This window comes from Cyrtonyx montezumae, unplaced genomic scaffold (assembly GCF_038088225.1).
Source record: "Cyrtonyx montezumae isolate F1298 unplaced genomic scaffold, pur_monq_1.0 scaffold_7, whole genome shotgun sequence".
Taxonomy (NCBI): domain Eukaryota; kingdom Metazoa; phylum Chordata; class Aves; order Galliformes; family Odontophoridae; genus Cyrtonyx; species Cyrtonyx montezumae.
This window is the reverse complement of record NW_027072078.1, coordinates 1,611,547-1,638,117: the sequence shown is the minus strand read 5'-3', so window position 1 is coordinate 1,638,117 and position 26,571 is coordinate 1,611,547. Positions and strand designations below refer to the sequence as shown.

Genomic DNA, 26,571 nt, shown 5'->3' with positions numbered 1-26,571 from the left:
CCAAGGTGACTTGAATCCCAGACAAACTGAGGTGCCCCTGGTCACAAAACAGGTTAGAAGCACAGGTCTCAATGAAACAAAGGCAACTTTTGATCCTAGACGATTATTTCAGTGGAATAAGCAGGTATCTTGAGACAAAAACGCTGCCAGGTCTGTTGATTAGGCCTCCAAGAAGTAATGCTTGAGTTGCAATGCCAAACAGTGCTATTACAGAATGGATTCTTGTTGTGTTACAGTGCTCTGTTAACCATTACATGTGCCCCAGCAGAACAGAGACTGAAACAGGCTATCTGTAGGCCAAGGGAAGGGAATGTGTGCAGCACAAACCTACACCCCCACACACCCTATTTCCACTGGGAGAGCCTCTCCATGTGAAAGATCAGCTGTATTGGTGTGACTCTGCTGAATCCAGAGCTGATGTGCATTTCAGATGCAACGCTGCAAGGCCCTGTTAATTCCATGGCATATCCAATAAGACCACAAATCCATTGCTTCTCTTCTAGGATAACCCACTGCAAAATGAAGCAGCCAGTCAGGTTCAGATAAATGATTTGGAGGTGAAAAGCTCCTTAACCTCTTTTGAAAACTCCATAGTTCTAAAATGTGCCATCTGAGATACAATTTTCATGTGCAGCTTATAGATCACAATAAAAACAATAGGCCAAAGACCCATCAACTCCTTTACGTATCATTGGCAAGGTTACAAGACAGCAATTCTTATCCCTGGGATCTTTTATTTTCCTATAAATTCCAAGAGCCATATTGAAAAGTGAATTGGCAGATGTGTTTTTTATTGTAAGGAAATTTGTTTTGTTTCAGCAATAGACAAACATCTTCAGTCATAAACAATGAAAGGGAGGGTAGTTTTCCACCAAAGCTGGCCACAGTAGACAAGCAGTGTCTTCACGCAGAAGGAAAAGTTGGACTGTGTGGTAATCTACAAAGAAGGTCTGCAGAAAGCTGAATAACAGTTTTTGTCCAGAAATCCAAAGGGGCAGACACTTTTGGAAGGCTGTGGAATGTGTTACAAGTTGTAATCCTCCCAGCAGAACCTCAAAACCCTTGGCTTCTTCTTCTCTTTTAAATTCAGAACTTGACAGCTATTTAACCAGAACCACAAGTGTTAGAGGTGGAAAAGGCCTGGGGATTATCTAATCTATTCCATGACTTGAACAGAGAACACTAAGACTGCTGTGTAAGTGATGCAGAAATGCCTGCACAAGAAAGAATGAACAGATCTGGTGTTGGGAGTCCAAGAAAGTGTGTTCCACTTGACTTGAAACTCACTAATTAATCTAGCTTTTGAGGAGATGCCGTAGTGCTGCTCTGACTAGAAGGATGATAGAGTTGCAGCCAGCACTGTTTCAAGGCTACTGATGGTGCCCACACATGAAGAACTAATCTTTCCAAACAGTGTCACCCACTGAGCTGGTTCCAAGCTAGGGAAACAAAAAAAAAAAGGCAGTGGCATTCATCCACTACCAAAACATGCATTTTTTATGCTTGTATAGGAATGTTGCTTTGAGTCTTATGAAACAAACTCTCTGTAAATCACATCATAAAATACATCCAGACTGATTTTTTACAGGAAAGATCTGCACTGTTAAGGGTATTTGTGTATGTGTGTGTGTGTGCGCGTTTGTTTTGTTTGTTGTTTTGTTATGTGGACAATCCAGCTTCGGAAAAGTAGTAATATGCTGATGTTGGAGGCAGAACACTTTATTATGTGTGGTTTAAAATCCTTGCTCACAGCTTAAATATTCAAAGTTCCACCAGCCACTGGCAACTGAATTTCACCACCACCCCCTCCTTATTTTATTGATATTAATATTTGTGCTCTGCAGGTCTGATGAGTACAAGAACGGTTTGTGGTTTGCTGAACTTTTCACCCTACTGCTTCCACAAGGTTGGAAACACACAGGGGGACAACACAGTTAAGTTACTTGTGTACTGAGTAGGAAAAGAAGATGATCTAGATCTTGACTCATGACTTTACGAGTCCTCTGAACGATGGCTTGAAGATAACAGTCCCCTCAACTGGTGGAGCAGGTACTAGTAGTGGTGGATAGAGGAGGAAGAAAGTCCAGCCCTAACAGAGGTGACTGCAACAGGAGATCCAGTAAAGATTCATACACCATCAGAAATCTGTTCAGTGCTCCTCTGCCCTAAACAATAGGTTGCAGCAACCAGAGGACTATAGAAGTCCATGCTGTCCTGTGGTGCCACCAGCTTGCAGAACCTCACCAGTGTCTTCCTTCTTGAATAACACAAGTAACATACCAATAAAATCTCATCTCCTGTTCAATCCTTTTAAGTTCTTGGCAGTCTGAGAGATAATTTTTCCCGTACAGGATATTCTGTACTCACAGATGACCTTGATGCTGGAGGAGGAAGTTCCATTAAGTGCACAGAAAGCACTCTTCTCACCCCTAAAGTAATACAACAAAGCAAGAGAAGAAGTCTACTTTTTGACTTGTTTACTTAAAACTAGTCCTACCCAGCAGACATAGGTTTAAAACCAAGACCTTCTGTGGACATTTACATTACACTGCAAGAAAATTTGACTTGCTCCTGTATTACGCCTCTGCTCTCTGCTTTGTCATCTTAACACATGATCCACTCAGACACTGCTGTTTCCATGGATGTCCCACTGGTCCCACCAACATACGAACAGGAAAAGTAAGCCTTAACTCCTCCACCTTGGAAGACGATGAAGGCAGAGTCAACTTTGTTGTCCAGGTCACTCCCATTTCTCAGATGTTCAAAGGGGTAGAGAAGCTTTGTTTTCAGAGCAGGTTTTGAATGTGGTGAAACATGTTAGTCAAGTGACAAAGAAGGCTTGGTTTGGACAACCTGTCAACAAAATGGCAGCTCATCATTGACGCTCCCAGTTCCACTGAAACAGCCTGAAATGTGGATTTTTAAGTTTTGACTTCAACATCTGCACTAAATACAGAGTAAACCAATTCTTTCACATACAGAAATTCTGCAAGCAGATGGCTACCACCTCTGGCGCATGCAAAAGTCCTTCCTCTGTCCTCGACTTTGCGTGCCACTGTCCTTATCGAAATGAGTAATGACACATCCCCAGCTGGAGCACAGGCTGTGGTGGTATCCAGCAGACCAGATGCTTTGCTTGAAGTCTCCAAATCCCTCCAATCTGTAAGACTGTGCTGGAAGGATCAGGAGCAGATTTATCCTGAGATTTCTGGCACTTCTCCTTCCAACCATGGCCAGCAGCTCCAAGAGAAATGCCTCTCTTTTATGTTTTGGCACTTCTGATGTTGGCAGGAGGCAGAGGAGAGGAAAACAAACCTGAGCCTTCCAGAAACTCCATAAACAAACAAAGATTTATTTTCAGCGTGGCTCTGAAGATGGCCAGAGATCTGGGAAGCAGAAGATGGAGGGAGAATTATAGCGTCAACATCACTAAATGTTTCTCTTAAGCACAACACAAATCAGAGCTTGCACCTCTCCAGCACATTTTACCACCGTGTCATCCAGCTAGGACAAAAAAGGTGTTCTAACCCTTCTAATCCTAATCCAAGAGGGATCCCTTGAGAATTGCAAACAATGTGCTTGCTTGAGGGTCTGACTTGCCAGAGGGTCATTGAGTAGGGCTGACAGGCTGAGAAAATATGCTTCTTAGGCCAAAAAATGGGGGACAGGCTTGGGAACATCACAACAGATCAGGGCTCAGGAAGCCAACTCCATGATAGGCTAGTGCACCACGGTGCTGAGTGGCTTTGTCTGGGTTTCACATCTCCAGGGGGAGTGCTAACGCATTTGTCATCATTTTGAAAGGAAACTCTGGTGAAACGTTAAATTCAGGCTCTGCTAGACCTCCTAAGAGGCCTGAGGGCATTTTTAACTCATGTTCCTGGGCAAGGCATCCAAGGCAAGTGCTTTTCCAGACATGTAGACATGGCCAGCAACCTTGGTTGTGAACTGCTGGTCACAGATAAGAATGAAGCAACTTGTAAACTTTGACAGTAGCTCTTTCAGCAGCAGTTTTCTTCAACTTTCTCTCTGTATATAGAGGTGGTCAGGTTAATAGCAGCTGCTCACAGAGCCCTCACAGCAATCAAGGCAGACTTGGAGCTGTTACGAGGGTATGGTGCCAGAAGAAACAGATAATTATACCTGAACACTCAAACCAAGATAGTAATGCTGTTATAATCATGAGCATTGAGATACGTGACTTTCGTGAGCCATATTGATGAAAACCTGCTGGCTCTAACTTTAAATCCTAACACTGTTGATAGGACTATTTTCTTACAGATCTAAACCAATCGAACTGATTCACCATCACGTACTGCCCAAACAGCCCAAGGAAGTGCTACTACATAAACTGAACTTAAATATATCCAAATTATTCCTTTCTTGGAAACGGACACACTCAAATAGAACTAGTTGTTAAAAGATGATGTTTGCCACATTGATTTAAGAGAGAGTAAGGTCAGGCGATCACAGTCTGAAACACACCATTTTAGTAAATAATTGCCTCCTGGCCAAGCATGCTATTTGGCTGTGGAGTCCTCTGCTTTAGTGATGTGATCTGTATAGAAAAAGCCAGTTGGTTAGATAACAAGTGCTCAGCCCCTAATCCCACCATTAATGAATGAGTAAGTCATGAATGAGTAATTTCTACCTCTCTGGCTTAGTTTTCATACTAATAAAAATGAAAATGAATAATTGCTTTTTTATTTTTTTTCTATTTTTTTCCATATTTTTCTTTTTTTCTTTGCTTTGCTTCTCTTTTCTTCTCTTTTCCTTTTCCTTTTTCTTTTCCTTTTTCTTTTTCTTTTCTTTTCTTTTCTTTTCTTTTCTTTTCTTTTCTTTTCTTTTCTTTTCTTTTCTTTTCTTTTCTTTTCTTTTTCTTTTCTTTTCTTTTCTTTTCTTTTCTTTTCTTTTCTCTTTTCTCTTTTCTCTTTTCTCTTTTCTTTTCCCTTTCTTTTCCTTTCCTTTCCTTTCCTTTCCTTTCCTTTCCTTTCCTTTCCTTTCCTTTCCTTTCCTTTCCTTTCCTTTCCTTTCCTTTCCTTTCCTTTCCTTTCCTTTCCTTTCCTTTCCTTTCCTTTCCTTTCCTTTCCTTTCCTTTCCTTTCCTTTCCATTTCCATTTCCATTTCCATTTCCATTTCCATTTCCATTTCCATTTCCATTTCCATTTCCATTTTCTTTATGTGTCTGCCTGGGTGTGATGTTCTTCAGGCTCATTAATGAGGTGGTTTTCTGTGAGAGAAGAGGATGCTGATCCTGGAAACAGTCTTGTGGACTACTGTTGAAGAAGTGCATATTGTCCAGGGGTGACATGGAATAAAGGAAGAGGAAGAGATTCAGTTTACTTCTAGGAAGCCCCAAAGCATTACACTGTTCCTTCTCAATCAGTCTTTTTTCCTTTTTTGGACTGATGTTGTCAATAACAGTGAGGGATTCCTCAGAAAGGCACCTCTTCCATTTTAATGAAAAAACAGTTATTTAATAAGACTAACTCTACAAAGGAAGGTGTCATTCTTTCCCTTGAAAGCTGCACAAAGTACAACACTGATCTTGATCCATTCTTTAACACGCTTTTTCCAGGAAATGGATACATATATTTATACATACATATATATTTACTTTAACATTGCTTATTTCTGCTCTCACTCCAGCACAACAGCTTCACTGCCTTTCCCTGTGCTGCTCTTGGAAGCAGTTCACACAATATCACAAAGGGAATATTGCAAACTTCCGCACGAGTTTCACACGATGGATGGGGCTTGCCGTGGGAAGGGAAAACACATATGTACCCAGCCTTCAGAAGGTTCGGCCACGTTTTTGGAGCCACAGAACTAGATCCTGGTATAAATTAACATTTGTCCATTCCCAGATGTTCGTTCCGCCTTGTTGCGACACCTCTTACCTAGTTTCAGACTGACCTTGCACTGGTCTTGAGAATGTTCACGAGTTTTTCAGTCATTGTTAAGAACAAGGAAAAAGAAACAAACATCTGGTTAGCAGAGCTGCCAAGTGCACATTCCTTCATTGTTTTTCAACCTTTCAATCCCTTTGTTTTTTGCTTGAAATTCTGTTTGATAAACGTGCAAGGAGCCACAGGGCACTGATTAGATGAAATTCCAGATCTGACCCACTCCACTGGTTCACCAGCGTTGACTCAGTGGAAGCACCACTGACATCCACAGCCCCCAAATGGCCAAAACTAGGAATAGTGCCACACTGAATCTATCCCCAGTATGTTTATGTATAGAGACCTCAGCCCACTCCCACTGAGGTCAATGGGAGATTTGCCACTGACTTCACTGGGAACAGGATAGGGCTTTAATATTGTTACTCCACTGAAATGGTGTTCAAGAAGTCCACCCCCTGCCAACACGTGGAGTTCTTAGTTTCTATCGCTGTAATCGTTTTTAATCGGAAACAATGATTTTATTGAATCATGGCCTGTGGTGCTGGCACAGCCTGACAGACCAGGTGGGATTGTTCCAACAAAAGCTCGTGAAATATCAAACCCACGTGACACAGCTTCACCTTCTCTACCTTTGCTGTACAAGATCTAGCCTGCTGCATCTCTGTATGGGAGCATCTTCTCTCAAACATAACTGCTCAGAACTGGATGAATCCAACTCTCGGTTCACATTGCTCAGCTATGATAACCTCTTTAAGCTGCTAAGTTAAGGAAACAAGCTGCCTTAGATTTCATCTGTTGATAGAAAAATTCTCCATGGCTTGATTGAAACATAGGGCAGTCTGTACCACTTTCCAGAGACAACTGTCTTTTGAAGGAGTGTGCTTACGTGAGGACAAACTTTCAGTCGAGGCCAGGAAACCAAGCACAAGAGCACACTGTGAAAAGCACCACTGATTACTTCCAGAGAGTTATCATAGTGAAAAGGTGAGGCACAAAAGGACTGCTGCATTCTCCATCGATGCTATGCCTTAGCAGGGCATTGCATTAGCTGTTGCTTGGAATACCAACGATATGAGTATTTTAAAAGCTTCCCTCTGTTTTTTATTTACGTGTGTGTGAGTCTGTGTCCCTGAAAACCAGATTTGAAGATCATTAATCTGAGACAAAAAAGCAGGCAGACTTATGCAATGCGGTCCCACCCAGCTGTCAATCCTTACCGACCCCAATCTACGCACTGACTGACGCTGTAAGCAGGATTGTACCAGACTGGAAAGCCACTCTTTTCCATCAGAGATGCCAAATCTGCGGTGTGGCTTTATGATCCATGTTGACACCAACCATAAGAGCAATTCTATTTTCTTCCAACTGGTCACTTTCATCAATGCCAAGTTTTGGGCAACACAATGTACGGCATTTCCAGCAAACCGCTCAGTGACCTCATTTGAATTGCCAGTTTTTTTGCTGGGTTTTTTTTTTTAATTTTTTTTCTAAATGCCTTTTCATTTAGCCATACATTTTAGATTAAAAAATAATAATCTTGCAATCTCTCAGAAAAATTGGACTTTCGTAACAAGGATGCAGAGAAGCGTAGTCTGGTGGAGGCTTGAGCAGGCAGGCTGTGTAGTCCTTCGGTCACTCACTGGATGCTCTTATTCATGTTCTACACTCAGGCACTGTATATACAAACAAAGACTAGCTTCAGCTTTCAGGCTATACTCTGCCATCAGTTTTTTACATAAAACATTTCCAGTGTTCCCTCATTCGAAGGAATTACAAGATCTAGTTTTTATTTAACTTGTGAATGTGCCATCCACGTGTAATTTCAATTCCAAATAGGAAAATACAGCCCTGAAGAGATATATTTTGGCTTCCAGTTCCTACACACAGGAGTTCTTAATGACACTGGTTAATTTTCTTGTAGAGATGATAATCCCAAAGAAGAAGGGAAGAATTTTGGTTGAGCTTGAGAATATCAACGCAGAAGGATCTAGGCGTACTAGACTTGTGCTATATTACATGAGCAATGCCCTTTTATGATCTTGAGGGGGGAACAATGGTGCTCATATCTGGAGATTACAGTTTATCAAGAAAGATAGGCAGGTACAGAACTGACAAGTTCAGTTCTGAGGAGGAGAAACTGTTAAGACATTCCTAAGTTTTCCTTTAGTTCCATCTTCAGAGTCCTACCAACTCAGAGCGGTTTAATGGCCTCTTCAAAGCAGCAAAGGCACACTCATAACATCTTTATTAAAAAAGAAATGTTTTGTAGAGCCATTTTGACCAGCTCTTCTATATTCAAGGTTTGGAAATTCTGCTACAGTTCTGTACAGATGTCCTCTCACTGACCCATAACTCCATTTAACTCACCTCAAGAGGAAGAAGAGAATCCCTGCTAAAATTATTAGCTTTCACAAAGAATATTTTCTTTGAGGAAATAGCCAGTGCTTTGCTTTTTCAAAAGGCTCCCATGAATACAGCTCGGTGCTCCCATAGCTAGGCTTTTTTCCCCAAAGACAAACATGTATTAGTACCCTGCATTACTCTCCTGTCTATTCTGTTGCATTTCCCACAGGTGCCCCTGAGCTCAGCAGACAGACATCCTCTAATTTTCACTTTCTCATAGCTAATTTGGACATCTGATGTCCCTTTATCCCACTTCTCTCAAACCGTCTTTGCTTCTGCAGAATATGAACCTCTGTTACCAGAGCATAGGGTATTTGTTAGGTAATAAAGATATTCAATGCTTTCCTTACTTTTCCTTCATCTGCTTGCCAGCCACCACAAGGGTGTCACAAAATGGGAGATTTAGACCGGAGGCACCTCCCAGGGATGTTTGCTGGAGGCCCCTACAGTCTCATAAGGCAGCACGTGCCCTACGTTTTAGAGGGAAAAACAAACACAGAATGACTTTGCTCAATGTGTAATTGAACACAGTTGTTCTGAAAGGCAAGAAAGAAGAGTTTTGTGCTGTCCTAACATCCATCCAGGACCCCACATCCCTACACTCTGCATAATGTGATCTTTTTCAGCTCCTTCGTTGTATTTTCTGCATGTAGCTGGAGTTCCTTTTTCCCCTCATGGGGGTTTGCTAACTGTTAGAGCTGCAGAGAGTGCAGAAATATTAACAGCAGTTGACAGAAGAGCTCTCAGTGGGACACAGAGGCTCCTGGCTTACCACTCAGTGTACAACCCTTAGGATAACGTATATCATCTTACTGTTATAATTATTATTGCTTTCATTAAAATGGAGGAGATGAGAGACCTGCAAGGGGAGGAGAGCCTGAAATCATGCATACTTTTCTTATGACACCCACTGTAACCCATGCTCCTAGCCAAAGCACCCAGGCAGTCTGTCTCGTCAAATGCAGCAGTAACAGTGACTAAAGATCTACAAGTTACTTGATAAAATGTCCCATTATGAGATACTGTAGCCTCAGTCAGAGGCGACTTCAAAACTATACCCCGGCTGGCTACAGCTGTTATATGCAGTTGCTGCGTCTCAGTCCATGCTCAGCTTGATGTTTTGGAGCATGCAGAGTATCACTCCAGAGTGAGAAAATGCTGCCCATTCTGAGAAAAGTGTGTATACTTCTTTTTTTTTTTCCAATAACAGATTAAAAAGAATATCCTCCCCATTTCCTCCTAAAGAGGGCTCTCTCCCCATGCAAGGCAGTGCTTTAACACCACGAGCTCAATTAATACAAGTATTTCACCCTGAGATTGACTGAGTTTTCAGTTGAAGTATCTATTACACTAAATAAACCCTATGGCTGCTGAAATGAAAGTCTGCACACCAAGCCCTGCTCTGTTCCTACCTCCTCATTTTGCAGGGATGCAGGATTGAGAGCAGTATTCCCAGAATGCATTAATCATTTTAAGTCATAATAGTGTTTTCTAATGAAGAATAAGCTACAGCTGTCAAGAAAGAGCAAATGCTAGGCTAGCTTTTGTAGACGTATTATGTAATAGTGCTACTTAGTGAACTTCCCATTTTGATGCATGCAATTGACATTAATTAGCACAAGCAGAATGTTATGTTATGACTCTTTGAGCTTTTTCATCTTATTAGATGTATAGGAGAAACTTGCAGATGCTAAAGATGCATTCAGTGAAAGCTCCATTGAAATCAGTGGGAGGCAATAGTTAGGCAATGAGGTAAACTCTTCAGCAGGCTAGATCTTTACCCAGGATGGTAACTTGAATTGTTCCCAAACCATTAGTCCCACACACCTTTTCATCACTTCCATGTCAGCCTCAGATCTCTGCATGGCCAAGCTGTACCATGTAATGTAGAAACACCCAAACATACCTTGACAAATGCAAATCACTTCATGTAGAGCTTGGAGTAACTGAAGTTAGACTTGGTATTAACTTTCTCAGCTGTGTCTACATGACCTTCTGGTCTGAAATGTATTCTGGGAAAATGCAAGGAGGTGAAAGGTGTGTGATCTATGTGGAAAAGTAGAAGGGAGCCAGTTAAGTAAAAGGCTGTGGTTAAAAGCAAGGGTTAGAAAATAGGGACAGGCTCTGGAGTAGCAGATATCAGTGGAATCAAGGGAAAAATCAAGTTGAACATTAGGAACCATTTTCTATTAGTAAAGGTTTAGAAAACACAAAGTGAAGCTGTAGTTACTGCCATCCTCTAAGAACAGGTGAGACACGTCTGTTAGGATTGAAAAGGTGCCATTGGCCATGCATTAGAGGGGTTGCTTGGCTTTCTGGAATTCTCTGTAGCTACACTGTCCAGCAGACAAACAGACAAATATATTTCTCATATTGGGGGGTTTTATTATTATTAGTAGTATTTTTATTTGTGCAATATACCTAGTTCTCTAGTGCTACTACATTGCTTCTTGACTGAACTATATGACTATGAACAATACTAACTCCTGTGTTCATGCATTAAAAGGTCACAAACACAAAAGTGATTTCAGTCATGCTTATTTTAGACTACAGTTACTAAATCTTCAGCTACAGAGCCAAAATTCTGTTAGGCAGCCACAGGTAAGAACTACTTTTTACCCCTCCTATTGCAGGTGCAGGAGTTACGCTTTGAAGCATCATGCTGATCACACTAGGATCACACCTACTAAACCACCTAGCCAAGTTCACGGTAAGTTTAGCTGTGATGATCTGAAAAGCCCATCTGAAAGGTAATTTTCATTCATCAACTGGAATAATCATAACTTACTCCCATTTCCCCTCAAAACTTCCATACGCAAACTTTTCACCTATGGTCTCTGCTCGTGCATAGTTTTGCAGAAAAGCTGTCCTAAAGGTTAAGCTAGCTGGGGAAATATGTATTATATATGTGCTTCCACATGGAGAAGACAGCTCTACTGTGCTCCTCTCAGGACTCATCCATCAGACATTTTTGGGGCCAGTGGGGCCACAAAACTCAACAGCCTGCCTAGGGCCTGGAGTTATACGGACCTGGGTTTATACAGACTGTATTTCCTTTCCCTAAAAGCCAATCTGGATGGTGAGAGTTCAGATACGACCTGCAAGTGCATTTGTTTAATAACCTGGCTTCTCAATTCTACTAGTAAGGGCTTAAACAGGGCTGGCTTTCATGAAAGCTTGACTGCTCTCTGATAATGCCCTGCAGCACACAGGCTCTGGCTGCAAAATATTTTGTTGATACCTTAGACCTCCACTCCTCCAAGGCACTAAAAAGTCAGTTAAATAACCTACAAGAGCCAGAAAGTGCAAGGGGACAAATGCATCTGACAAGAGTTTCTGCAGCTTTGCTTTAATGCTACGAGTTATCATGAAAGTGGCCAAAAGAGCACTGTTTTTTGTTGTGTTTTTTTTTTTTTCTTTGCTTCTGCATGTTTTTGTGTGTGGACATGAGAAAGTTTGTTCTCTTTCATTGTGGGTTTCACTGGTATTTCCACCAAGAAGGACAGTGCTTTGAAGCTGGAGGCTGGGTATGTTTCTTAGGAACTGGGGGTGATTCCAGAATGCAATTATATTATTACTACAAATAAAGCATGACATTTCCTACTACAGCACATCCAGAAGGAATTTTTACATAGTTTTTAAGACCCCAGAGTCACTTCAGCCCAGTGCAGGCAGCCAGTCACGCTGGAATACCAGCTGCTCAGAAAAGGACTAGTTAAAAGAATGAAGCGTTTAAAACTTCATTTTTCTGAAGAAGTAACTTCTCTTTGTCTTGCTTCACTGGTTTCCAGTAACCCAAATGGATGAAGTTACTGCATCATGAGCAACAGCTGAGTTACAAACATGAACATACTTTTCTTCAGTGAACTTGTAGAGAAAATGAACACCATTTTTTCCACATACCTGAGGACTAAAAGCACTCGTGGAGAGGAATCTCTCCCACAGGGAACCCTGGTGTACTTTGCAGTAGTATTTTATTAAGAGCTGGAGAGTTCAAGGGTCTCACAAATGTAAGTTTTCAATTAGCTTTCCATTATGTCCCAAACAGTCTCTAAATACTCAACTAAACTTTAATCCAATCACTTGATTTGACTCCAAGCATGATTTATCTTTTAATCATCATCCGTTCAATGAGGGGGAAAAGAAAGCAAACTTGTTCTTGGCTCATCATGACTCATACATGAATTTACTGCGATCAGAGTTGTGTTTTCCTTTTGGCTGATGCCTTGGCAAGTGCAAGCATTGGCTCTGGCTTTCTGTTTAAGTATGATCATTCCTGCTCTTTCCCCATCCCCCTTCAAAATGTTGAATAACACTGCATGTTTGTCCTTTATACCTTTTCCCACTGAGGCATGTGATTTTTTTTCTTTGCAGTATCTTAGTGTTTCATTAATCAAAACTGTCTGCTGTTTGACCTCCACTCACAATATAAAACACGTTTTTAAAAGGGAGCTCAGTATTTTAAATGAATGGCATTTTTTTTTTTCTGGGAGGGCGTATTATAGAGCGAGCACAATGACAACATGACACAGACCAGCAAATACCTCCTGGTATTTGTCTTAAAGCCAACACAACATACAGACAAGCTCTCTGGTGGAAGAGCACGGTGCCACCTCTCCTTCTACGAGCTGCAACATCCTGTTCACCAGATACAGCTACACCAGGTTACGACTTACTTCCCAGAGGCATCACATCCAATTACTTTGGCCTTCATGCAATAGCTACAGTTGAATGCACCTTCCCAGCTAAAATAAGAAGAGAATCCAACCTTTGCCCATGGGTGGCATGAACTGCAGAGCCTTCGAGGCTCTGAGTGTTGTGTAACATCTTCTCCCACGCATTATTATTCACATTAGTGGCTGGCGCAACAGTTCCAGCTGACAGTGGGGACAGGGTTTGCATATACTGCTTTTAACATAATTTGCTATCTGGCCAGAACTGTGAAGCAGCAGAATTCCCCAGAGTACACACATCTCTAGATATTTCTCACTGAAATGTTCTTTACCATTCACAATGGCTAGAAATTTCAGGCAAATTCACTGAGTCTGCCACCAACTCAAATTTTGATGCAAGGCTTATTGTGCTTTAGAGGTGGTCTAGTTCTTCCCAGTGGTTTAGCTATTGAGAATGGTGTGCTCTACCTCCATAGGACCTCCACTAATTAGTTCCCAGTGCCAAAACACATTTTAAAACTGACTTTTCAGACTATGGCACTTGTCAATAAGTGCAGGCATCGTAAGGTCTTCAGTTAGGAAATAAGATGCAAGCCTTCAGAGAAGGTAGTAATGACCTATCAGCCTTTGCAGATCATTCAGTGGTCTTGGAGACTTTGAGTCAAGACTGGATGTAACTTTTAAAAAATATCCTTTTGCAACAAGAAAATCCCACTGGGCTTGAGGCCAGAGTTGCTGGGTAACAACTGAAGGTGTGTGCTATCATGGCAATCAGAATAGAGGATCATAATGATTCCCTTCTGGTTTAAACGCTATGAAAACTCACTTCTTGTTAATGCTGAATTCATAGAGCAGGAATTCACACTTGGGATCCTACCCAAGAAAACTAGCAGCCAACACAGCAGATCTGAACACTTTACTGCTTTTACAGCGGGAGACGGCATTTGTGCTGCTGAGAATGGCTCTCAGATCTTTTACTCTGATGCTCATTTGTTTGCCACTGACTTTTTCACTCAGTCAAGGAATCATAACCTTCCTAGTCTGCAGAGCTGCCCCGGGAAATAGTGCCCTGTTAATCATCTCTGGTTCACAGCAAGGAGAGAAGTGCTGGAGATGGAAACATTAAACTTATTTTTGACACACGATGATTTGCCTGATCCAAATCTTCCCAAGATTCGGGCTCGCTTTTATTAGTGTGAGAGACTTTCACAAACATAATGACTATTCCCCGCTCTGCTTGCTCTTTTTTTTATTTTCCTAGCCATGGTAGAAAAAAAAAAAAAGGTGGAAAGGACAGAACATAGAGTGAAGTCAGCATCAGTTGAGCATCCCTGAAAGAGCACCATGACTGTGGCTTGCCAGCCCCTCAGGTAGAGCATGCTTGTGGAGTCTGAGTGCAGAATTGCATGCACACCAGCTAAGCTCAGCAGACAGCCCATCCACATAGTTCCAAAACTGCTTTTTAAAACTTAATCTTTGCATTTGTGATGGAGCTGGGGAAACCCCAGTGATGCCAACTGGTATCTTTTACTTCATCCTAGCAGAGCAAAGTTCAAGCCCCTTTTCATGGAAGCTGGAGAGTCAGGATACGTCTGTGTGGGTGCACATGCCCAATAGCAGAGCAGACTGCCTGCAACTCTCTGGTTGTCCCCACCTGCTGCTCACTTTGTCCCCAAGCGGATCTGGAAGACTATTTTCTCTTCCAGACCAGCTTGTTGGTACAGCTGTGCATCTGGAAACTGATCTTGTTTTCTGATTTCCTCCTCTGCAACAGAGAAAAACCCATTGGGCAAGTAAGTAAACAAGCAGCTAAGGCTCTTCTCTCCCCTGCTGCTGTGTTATGTAATAGCTCTGCATTCAGAGCAGGTTTTGTGTGTGCTCATTCTGCCCTCTGCATCCACACATTTAAGATGGCTGGTAACAGCCAGGGAGAAGCAGCTCCGGGCCGGAGAGCAGGGCTGAAGCATCTCACACACAGAGGTTTCCTGAAGCTATTGTTCCCATTTTATAGTGTGAACATGTGCTGGCTTCCCATAAAGCAGCAACAGCTGTCAGTCAAACAGACATCACTCTGTAAATCTGCCCCAGCAACTCTGTTTCCAAACCCAGGGTTTCCAGGCAGGTTTATGAGGTGCCGCCTGCACAATTAACTAGTGCAGAGAATCACAATGCAGGTGCAGTGAGCAGGAGGGAGAGGGGCTGGGGGGAGGTGGGGATCAGGCCTCAGCCATCAGGGCCCCCACCATCAGACAGCCAGCCCTGCTCACTGGCCTGGTGCATGGTGAGGGACTTGGGCTCCAAAATCCCACAGATATTGCACATTAATGGGAAACATCACACATTTCCTATTAGGATATAAACTGAAGATCCACAATCTTTTTTTTTTCCTCTCTCCTATCCTTTTGTTGGACCACGGTGTCTCTTCTCCTTAAGTAAAGCCAGGAGAGTGATGAAGAAATTAGCCTCAGTACAAGTATGAGAGAGAATCTGTGGGATTCTTTTTCTAATGTTTCTTTTTTTTTCCCCAATTCAAACACAATTGTAAGGAGCACAGATACACAGGATGCATCCAAAGAAGAGGTGTCAGGCCTCCAGGAATGGATAACTCCCCCCTTTAAAAAACTGTTCCTGCATAATCCAGAAGACAACTTCTTGACATTGGTTTTGCAAAGAGAATGAACTGTTTTCTTCAAGAAGAAAGAGGCAGAATGACTTTCTTAGCTTCTGACTGCTTGAATGCTAACTTAACTCACTGACAATAACTTGATTTTAAGGCAGTTATGAGATAGGTCATAGCAATAACTTCGAGTGCCCCTCTCTATCTTAAGAAAGCCATTAATAACTGTACTACCTATTACATGAATGAAATTCTTCCTCTCCCTGAAGGTGTTTCTCACTAGTTACAGAGGTATGGATATTCATGGCACTATCTGCAGTCTCTGAAGTACATTTTATGTTAACCTTCCTGTGTTATCTTTCAGCTGGCTGAAGAAGACACCATGCAATGCAGAACAAGCAATCTTCCTAAGGCCATCACACAAAGAACACCGCTTTCATTTAGAAGTTTCCATGAGCACTTCCCCCTGAGATCAAAAGTGTACAATTAAGAATAGGCTGATGTGTGTGTTGTGTCCCAAAGACAGCCATTCACTTAAATAAGCAGTCACAAACCCCAGTGCAGTGACTTGGATGAGGAACTATTTGGCAGGAACAGCCCAAAGGTCATCCCCTGACTCATAAAATGCTCTGTGAAAAAGGGGAAACCACGAGTGACTGCTTTTATTAGAGAAAATACCTTCCTTCTCCTAAAGAGACTGGGATTAATTTTCTGTAGCTTTGCAAACACCCTGCACAAGTTTTAAAGTGACTGCATTCGCTTTTAAACACCAAAGGCTTTGAAAGCAAAGGCTATCTTGACTAGTTTACATTAATAAAGAAATAAATCAAAGCTATATTAACCATCATTCACCAGCGCCTTTCCCCACAAAATTGACATCTGATGTTTCTACCCTGTGAATAATAAAGGTCTTGTTACCTTTTTCCTCTGAAAATCAACATCCTGTGTATGCTATGATAGTTTCATTTTGCAATTATTTGAGCATCTCAGAAATAGCCATTACTTCTTTGAAATTCTCTTGCTCTGGAAATCCTCGTTCTGCTTCTCATTACATCGTTGTATTTGTTCTTCCTTTAGGTTAACAGTGGAATGTGCTTCCTTTTAAATGATAATACTTGCACTTTTTTTTTGCCCCCTGGCACTTCACAAACAATGTGTCCCATTCTTCTGGAACACCAGGCATGGCATATGGCTCAGAAGAAGGTATAGGAACTCAATGGTCCACCTCTTTGATGCAGAGAGATCAACCAACCAATTACCAGGTCAGTTCAGATCTTGGAAATCCCTCTGAGCAGCTGTAACTCAGCAATGTCATTACTGACATTTGTAAGCTATACCATCAGGACCTGCCCTCTCTTACTTGGATAATGCATTCACCCAAATTTCTGGTCTCTTTCACTTAATTTTCTCTGTTCACTTGGGATCCAATTCCCACTCTGCTGATAAACACAGTGTAAACATAAATGATAAATAAATAAATGCCCAAATAACTTCAGAATACTCTCAACGGCTTCAGTAGCATTCCCTGAAAGTGGGCTTGTACTCAAGCTCTGTGAAAATCCCAGAATCTACCATGGAGAGAGCAAGTAGAATGAAAGAAAGTAGCTCACAGAATGAATACCCCTCCCATTGTAAGAGTCGAGCAAATCCAGGACTGATTCATGAGACTGAATTTGTACAAGTCTATGGGACCAGGTGACAAACATCCCAGAGTTCTGATGGACCTGGCTGATGTGGTTGCCAAACCATTGTCCATCCTATTTGAAAAGTAATTGCTGTCCCTGGTGACTGAAAAAAGGAAAACATTCCCATTTTCAAAAACATAAAGAAAGACCTGGGTAACTATGAGCTAGTGAGCCTCATGTCTGTCTGGGAGGATCACAGACCAGAGATTCCTGGAAGAGATGTTAGGGCACATGTGAGGTGAAGAAGTAAGATAGCCAGCACAGCTTCAACAAGGGCAGATTTCACCTGATCAATCTGGTGGCCTACCCACGATGGAGTAACAACACTGGTGGATGAATGAAGGGCAAAAGATGTCATCTACTTGAACTTGTGCAAAGTCTTTTATATGGTCCTGTACCACATTCGTATCTCCAAATTGAAGAAATACAGATTTGAATGCTAGACTATTAAGTGGATAAAGAAATCATTGGATGGTCACAGTCAGAGTTGTGATCAGTAGCTGTGTGTCCTGGTGGAGGCCAGCTATGATTGGTGCTCCTTGGAGGTACAGGTGCTCTTTGATATCTTTATCAACAATCTAGACAGTGAGACAGAGCACACACTAAGCAAGTTTGCTGCTGACAACAAGCTGAGTGGTGCAGTTGATACAGCAGAAGGAAGGGATGTCATTTAGAGGGACCTGGACAGGTTTGAAAGGTGAACCTGTGAGAACCTAATGAGGTTCAACAAGGCCAAATGCAAGGTGTTGCATTTGTGTCAAGACAGTCCCAGATATGCATACAGGTTGGGAGAATAACTTAGTGAGAGTAGTCCTGCAGACAAGGACTTGGAAGATGGGTGGATGAGAAGCTGGACATGAGCCAACGAGTACGCTCTTGCAGCCCAGAAGGCCAAGAGTATCCTGGGCTGCATCAAAAGAGGGGTGGCCAGCAGGATGAGGGAGGTGACTGTCCCACTCTACTCTGCCCTTATGAGGTCCCATCTGGAGTACTGCATCCAAGTCTGGGAGTCCCAACACAAAAAAAGGCACAGAGATTTTGAAGTGGGTCCAGAGGAGGGCCACAAAGACACTCAGCAGGCTGGAGATCCTCTTCTATGAAGAAAGGCTGATGGAGTTGGTCTTGTTCAGCTTGGAGAATACTCAGGGAAGATCTCCTTGTGGCCTTCCATTACTTAAGGGGAACTTGTATACATGAGGGAGACAAACTTTTATCACTAATAGCCATAACACAAGGAAGTATGGCTTTAAACTAAAAGAGAGGAAATTTAGATTATTTGTTACACAGATTCTTTACTCAGAGGGTGGTTAGGCACAGAAACAGGTCACCTGGAGAGGCTGTGAATGCCTCATCCCTGGAGAAATTCATGGTCAAGCTGGATGCAGTCTTTGGGGGGGTCTGACCTGGCAGGGATAATCAGCCTGTGGCAGGGGGTTGGAGCTAGATCATCAAGTTTGCTTCTAACTTAAGCTGTCCTACAATTCTATGATTCCATGATTTTATGACTCCATGATTCTATGAATTGGGAAAATTATTAAGGGAAACATAGATACCTAGATCTTTCAGAATTCAAATCCAAATCCAAATGCCCAGTCAGTTCAAATGGCCATGGCTTCACTAACACAGAGATAACAGAAACTGACTCATGAACTTGCTGTCACGAGGCACCAAGTAGTTTAAAACAGCCAGTAGCCACATTTTGTCTCTGGATCCCACTCAGCCTAGGGATGTTTTAGGAGAAATGTCTATTGAGTAGAACTTGAAATTACACCAAGACTTCATAACTAACAGCATCCGCCCTCAAACTTTGTGAGGTGACACTTTGCTCCTTGTTTAAGACTCTTTTACTATATGTCCCAGTTACAGAAAGTGCAAAAAATTATCCAATTAGTGGTATATTGTATACTCACCTGGCAAACTCAGTGTCAGAAACATTGTGAATTCAACAGATCTGAAGTTATGGTAAATATGGTAAAACTTGATTGTGTGATGCATAGGAACCTCAATTTCTTTTCTGAGGCCTGATCTCTCTCATAGCTGGCTTTTGTAGGGTGAACACCCCAAAAGAATAGTACTCACAACAAAGAATGAAGGCGGACAGTATATTTTTGTATGGCTTATCCAGTTAGCATAAAGACAACCAGTAAATTAAGAAAGACTCACCTGTCACTGGCGGTTGAGGTTCACCTGGAACTCCACACAGGAAGGTTCTCCAACAAGAGATCCTTCCCCAGTGGTGGTCAGCCCTTAAATGGGGTCTGGGAGAGGTGGAGCCAGACTGCACCCCTTCTGGTCACACAGGTGCACTGCCTTCACCTGTGCTCCTGCGGCTGGCTCACCTCAGGTGATCAATCAGTGATTCAACAGTTCCCATACAGCTTTCTAGGGGAAAATCTTTTCTTACTTTTCTCTCCCTTCCCCCACCTCTGTTATGTCCAGAGCCTTTCTAAGAAAGCCAAATTCCCCTGAACATGCTAAAAGAAGGCTTGCTGGAACATCTGCTTTCCATCTGTGGAGCCAGACATATCCCCAGGCAACACTACTAGAAGTGATGGATCTGGAAGGGAACATTAAGCACTGAAGAAGTATCTGCTGAGAAAGAGGAACCCAGCACATAAAGCTAACCATGTTATTTGCCAGGCATCCTTGTTTCTACCCATTGCTCCCAGTGGAGAGCCATCTCCCCCAAATTCCTATTCAGGAGAAGTCTTGCTGTTTTCTTGCTGATTTAAGTACGTTCAAGTGTCTTACATTTATGCGTAAGGTGATCAAATGAGAACTACTGAGTGCTCAGTTAAAAAGTGACTGTTGAAAAGTTGAAATATTCAAAAGGGAATCTGAAATCCGGGAACTACAAAGCACCTATGGGAAGTCATCAACTCAGCAACAATGCTGCAGAGGAATTTTGAGTAGAGCTGGTGTAATGTGCAAAGATGAGAAGCTGAGGCAAGAAGGCTTTTCCATTGCTTTTCTGCATAGCAGCCCCCAAATCTACTTACCAGTGTGTAGAAAGGACTCCTGGGATCAGATGTGTAGTTCCAATTGCATGAATAGGGAGCAGGGAATTGTAGTAAGTCATTTCTCGAGATCATTGCTTGCACATAACACTGGAAAATACAGTTACATAGTTTAAAAGAAAATGTAGAATAACCTCTGTATTGACTTGCCCAAGATCAAATCTCAGTTCTGTCACCTGAAACTTTGGACATTTCTTCCACCTCTGCCAAGCACATACTGTTCTGTAAGGACTTTGTCTCTTGTGGTTCATCTGAAACAGAGAGTATCTGTCACTGTGGAGGTCCACGGTGTCATGGTAAGTGTATGAGTCTGAAGTGTGGCTAGTTGGGGGAGACCTCCCATTCAGTCAAAAGTTTCAGAAAGAACCCCCTTGCTTTCTAAACTCCTCCTCAAAGAAGAGATTAGGTGGGGCTAGGTCTAGACATAGCTCAAGACTTGGATGAAGTTTTATGTCTAAAGGTTGATGTGTGTAGTCACTTACCAGTGTCAACTTGCCCTCTCAAGAACTTTTACTGAAACAGGTTCACAGAGTTGAAAATAGTTTACTGAGGTGAATATAACAGATAAGAAATTGATATTGATAAATATACCAGCTACATTAGTGCTGAATAAGTACCTTAGGTATCTTAACAAGGCTTGTGTCTTTAATTAAAGAGGAGTGGGATTGAGGTCAGTGTTTCTTATGGAGGCACAGTTGCTCTTCCAGCTTTACTGAAACAACACCTCTACTAAAACTTTAGGCAATTTAATTTACACAAAGAAAGGACAAAAGAAATAATCTTAAAAAAAAGCTACTAAATGCCTACAGCATCCAAAAGATGTGTAATTTATGTACAAATCAGAAAACGCAGCAAATACATTGCTGTTGGTTTACTCAGTGTGAGGTACCACTGTTTTCCATTTTAATACATCAGTAACATCACGCATTTTTATCCCAGTCATTCTCCCATTAGAAGTGCAGAAGATGCAACCGGCTTCTGCTGTCATGACAGTCATATGTTTCTGACAGCATTATAATAGTGCTTTGTTTGTCCTGTTATAGGAGAATGTGGGGCTATTAACACTTAACCAGAAAGATAAAGAACTGTAGTTTGTTTCCTCATCCAGTTTCTGCTTACTGAAACCAACAGCAATAACAAGAAAGTCCCAGTGTGAACCCCACTCTAAACACTAGGTGGGAGAGACTGAACTTGTGCATGAACTCAATAACTGCTTCAATGGGTATTCCAGCAGAAAGGTAATGGAAAATGTGTTCTCATTTGTTACACTCATTCATATTCTTTTGTAGCGAATAGCTAATAAAAAGAGAAGCACATGTTCTAATTAACTTTGAGTGAAGAAGAATAGGATCTTTCCCCTTCTGAGGAGCAGAGATGTATTTAAATCATGAGTCTCACTTGGATTTGTAACTAGGAAAACTTTTGCAATAATCTTTGCCAAGGACGCAACCAGTACTCTGTCCCTGACAGGTATTGAGGGTGCATTAATGAAAATGGTATGTCATTTTCCTAATAACTGTTAGTCTGAAATATTTTCATTCACCTTCTTCAGACTAGTGGATCAGAGAATGGAGGAACCTCGTTACAGCTTCGAGCAGGAAGATCCCACTTCCGAATTTCACTTCTGGGACCAAGAGCCCATTGACGAGCTCCAGCTGGACAACCTCCTTCTGGACTGTTCTTCCCTGGCAGACCACCTGTGCCCTTGGCCTTCCCCTGCGTGCCCGTCGGCAGCCCCCACTAGCCCGACAGCCCTGCCGAGCCGGTCCGACGGAGCGTCGGAGCGGGCGCCGGGTGCTGAAGTGGACAGCTCCCCTCCGCCCGGCTCCGCCGTGCCGCGCCCCGGCAGCGCCCACCGTCGGGCCGCCAACGTCCGGGAGAGGAAGAGAATGTTCAGCATCAACTCGGCCTTCGATCAGCTCAGGTGCCACGTTCCGACTTTCCCTTACGAGAAACGGCTTTCCAAGATAGACACACTCCGCCTGGCCATCGCATACATCGCTCTCCTTAGCGAGATCCTGCTCTCCGGCTGCGAACCGAAATCTTACGTGGAGCAGTGCCTGAAGAACAGTTTGCAAAGCCACCACCGGGCAACCTGGAACACAAGCGGTGAGCAAAACGGTGGTTTCCAGAGATTGCTGAAATGCTTGGGGTTGCTAGTGAGGGAATCTCCTGACTTGCTTTTGAATATTGCTTGTCATGTCCAAGTAACTGTGACAATGGAAAGATTTTCTCCAGTTTCTTTAAACGTTTTCTTTAGCTTGAACCTGGCTGAGAAAGACACCTGGCTTTGAGCGTAAACAGAATCTGATTTCTTAAAATACTTATGCTAAAGGGCTTCTCAGACATGTTTGACATTGAGAACTAGGAGACACAAGAATTTGCGCTTTAATTTCAGATTTGATTTCAAGTATAATGGGGAATATATGTTTGCAGTTACATCCCAACATAATTAGTTATGTTTTAAAGCAAAGAGCTGTTATTCTGTTCCCTATTTGGCTTGCAAGGGTTTGAACTTCGTACTTGCTTCCACCAGAATATGTCACTTCACCTGTCAACTGTACGGAGAAGACGAGGAATTTCCTAAATGCCCAAGTAACACAGGGCCCCATGAGTCAGAGTGAAAGCAACAGGTCTTTAAATGACCTTTGTTACTTAGCAGTGGAGGGAGGAGTCAAGCTGGATTTTCAGTAGTTCTTGACACTTTGCACTGTAAGGTAATTAACCTCATCTAATTTTGTCCCTTTGTAGTTTACTTTCCTTTGGATTTCATCACACTTTGGAAATGGGCTTGGATGCATATCAACCTTCAAAAAATGCAATGAGAAAAACAATTGCAAAAGAAAATATCGCAGGGAAGTGTCAAAGGGAGAGAGCCTGCTTGGGAAAAGTGGGAAAACTTAATTAAGTCTCTTCCTACTAATTTTCATTAACTACACGACTGGTGAAATGAGTAGTGATCTACCACTGATTACAACTCTCCTAAACATTGAGAATATTTCATTCTATTTTCCAGCTGCCTCCACCTCTAACAGACAAGTAAATTAAAACAAATTAAACATCTCTCACAGGTATCAAGTCTTTGTCAGGCTCTCAGTCAACTAGTATTCTTGGAGAGCTCCACTTGGAAACATCTAAATGAATGAGGCCAATTTTCTGGAGAGGCTGAATGTGTTAAACTCTAATGTAAATGGTTTTAAAATTAACGTGGCGTGTTCTTACTTTTGTTTTCCTTTCTTCTTTCTGTTTGGTGCAGATCTGACAGCCCGCCTGTCTTGGATAAAGTGGGATTAAGAAATACCCAAAAGCAGAATCTCTAAAGGCAACATGTTGCTAACCTGATGACCTGAGTGCTAGGTGCCAGCTGTTAAATTCTCAGTACTGCAAGCAAAAGCGTGGCACTTACAACTTCAGTAATCATCACTGATCACTTTCTTTCTGCATGTCCAACATCCAGACTCTTTTGGTGTCAATTCATTGCTGTTCAGAACCTTCTGCTTCTCTTTATTCTACTTTCTCACACATTTATAGACTGTGCTTACACAAGAAAGAAGAAAAACTACCACAGCAAACCAAAAACATTAAAAATCAGTGCCATTATGATCACACTATAAACACTTTGAGATTGCTGTCCCATTCAGTATGAATAATGCCTAAATCACATTTCCAGTGCATGGGAAAGCATATTCCATTCCACAAGAGTAAGCAAAGCACTTCTCATTGTAAACTGTTACTTGGCTTAAGATATCTAGGTGATAATGGAAAAAGCTGCCAGTTATTTAGAGCACAAAGAACATGCCCAATTTCCTGGCATTCCTGTTTCTCTCTCTCAAGCTTCCTATGCCTTCCTTCTTATATGAGAACTTTTGGAGTTCCAGACTCAAACAACTTTGGCTACAGATATATATATATATAAACGTTGGCTGTTAGCACTTTTACCTCCTTCATGCTCATGGTACATTTCATCCTGATAGTTCATGCAGAGACAGTATCAGGCTTTTGATATTATGTACAAAAATATTCCTTCCTTCTGGTCTGTAAGCATTTTAAGAGTGTACTAGTTACCTATTGTTGCTTCAAGAACAATTAGAAAGGCTCTGCTAAATACTTCCAACACCAAATTTCCCCCACTTTTCTACTGAAACAGGTTGGGGGGGCAAAACAGTATGTTCACACTTGGCAAATGATTACCAAGGAGTTGTTCACTTAGAAGAGCCATCTCATCCTGCAGCCCATGGGTACAATAAAGATTTGCATGTTAGCAGAAATAAAAACAACTCTAAAACAACCCTGCAGCCATTAAAGCTAGTGCAGAAGAAGGGAAAGAGGTGCTCCAGGCATGGAGCAGCAGTTCCCTGCAGCACAGGAGAGACCTATGGCAGAGCAGACTGTCCTCCTGCATCCCATGGACACCACCCTGGGCCGCTCATGGTGCAGCAGTGGATGTGGCTTGCAGGAAGCTGCAGCTCATGCAGGAGCAGCACCTGAGGGATGGCTCTGCAGTGTGGAGCCATACTGAAGCCATGCTTGGAGAGCTGCAGCCTGTGGGAAACCCACTCAGGATCAGCTGGGGAAGGACAGGATCCCTGGGAGGGGCTCACACAGAGCAGGGGAAGGGAGTGACCATGGAGGAGCAACAGAGATGATGTATTAGGGGTTGCCTGCAGCCCCATTCTCCCGTGCCACTCAGAAGGAGGAAGTAGGAGATGGTGTATGGTGTAAAGGTGTTTTAGTTTGCCTTCAGTTCTCACTGCTCTCACCTGGTAGCAATAGGCAATAAATTATATTAATCTCTCTATACTCAGTCTGTTTTGCCTGTGATAGTAATTGAGTGATTTCCCTGCACTAATCTAAACATCTGAGCCCTCTTTCATTGTTTTTTTTTTTTTTTTTGCTTCAGTTTCTTCATGGGGGTGGGCTGAGAGACTAGTATTGTTTAACTGTCCATCAGGGTGAAACCACCACACAGATGCTGCAACGTATCTAATAAACTGAGGGTGAAATATTTCTTCTCAAGCTCTTGACTTTTTCATCTACTTAGGGAGCATTTTTACAGGAATCGAAGAAGTTTTTCCAAGGGATCCCAAACAAAACCATTGGGGAAAATAATCAAGGCAGCTCTTTACAATACTCTTGGTCTACAACACTTTGATGTTAGCCTCTGTACCCAGCCTAAAAGAGCAGGAGAACAACGCAGTTCAGGTTTGCCTGCCAGTCAGTCTGAAGCACAAGGCTGTTTCTTTCCTAGGAAAGTAGATGTGGTGGCACCCAGAACAGGTCATTGCTCTGAGGAAAGTCAGTCTTGATCCTTACCTCAAACAGCAGGGTTTATACAACTGTGTGTTCTGTTGCAGCTGTGAATTAACTCTTAAGAAGCTTAGATGGTGGAAAATATCTCCATCTCTTCCCAGAAGGACTTCCTGGTTGTAAAGAAGCCCCATACACCAGTTGCTCCAACACTGTCCTTCCTCATCTGCTCCAGGAAGGCTGATTTTCTGGGTACACAAAAGTCTCAGAAGTTGACACAAGTGTGATAGTTTAAATGGTCGTTGATTACTTGGTCCTTGTGTCAAGGATCTCAAAGAGCCTGTCTACAACCAAAAGGAAATAAAACCACCTAGCCTCTCACCTGGGTGTCCCTCCTCTGAGCTCTGCAGTGTGCCCAGGAGCTGTGAGCACATCATTACCTTCCCATCTAAGCTAAAAAAGGCTCTCTCCTTCAGTGATCTGCTCAATGCCATAACTCAGGCCTCATGCTCTGACCGCAGCATGCAGGTGTGGAAAGGTAGACAAGCACAACTGACCAGGGAGAGCAGGCTGTTCTAGGCCACAGTCTCTGGCATCCCTGACCAGAGATCAACAAGGCTTTCTCTAAGTCTTCATTAGGATGCTTATTTCTCTAAGATCCTTACTGATGATAACAGAGACCTGCTGCTCATCCACTTGAGATGCTTTCAGGCAGGACTATCGAGGACCTCATAGGTTAAATATCATAGTCAAGAGGGAGTAGTAACCACTGCTCTAGAGTTGTAATGGCTAGTGGAACTATGATCTTCCAATGGGAATGCATCCACTGTGCAGGGTCCTTCACACCAAGACTCATTTGGGTTTCCAAAATCTCAGGCTCCAGTTATCCCCCATTTCAAGAGTATCAGGCAACTTGCTAGGCAGTTGTTTTTTTTAAATACTGGCCACTCAGAGGTTTGTGGTGGATACAAGGCTAAAACACCATGCTGTAAAAGAGATGGACATTTGCTGCAACCACTTGGA

General features: G+C 42.4%; 1 protein-coding gene across 1 annotated transcript; it reads left to right on the top strand.

Annotated features, from left to right (window-relative positions):
• The first annotated feature begins 21,869 nt into the window (after nucleotides 1–21,869).
• On the top strand, nucleotides 21,870–23,595 carry LOC136057592 (pancreas transcription factor 1 subunit alpha-like). Its single transcript, XM_065750355.1, has 2 exons — nucleotides 21,870–22,410; nucleotides 23,558–23,595. The coding sequence occupies exons 1-2, from the start codon at nucleotides 21,870–21,872 to the stop codon at nucleotides 23,593–23,595; spliced, it is 579 nt and encodes a 192-aa protein (XP_065606427.1).
• Nucleotides 23,596–26,571: the final 2,976 nt, after the last annotated feature.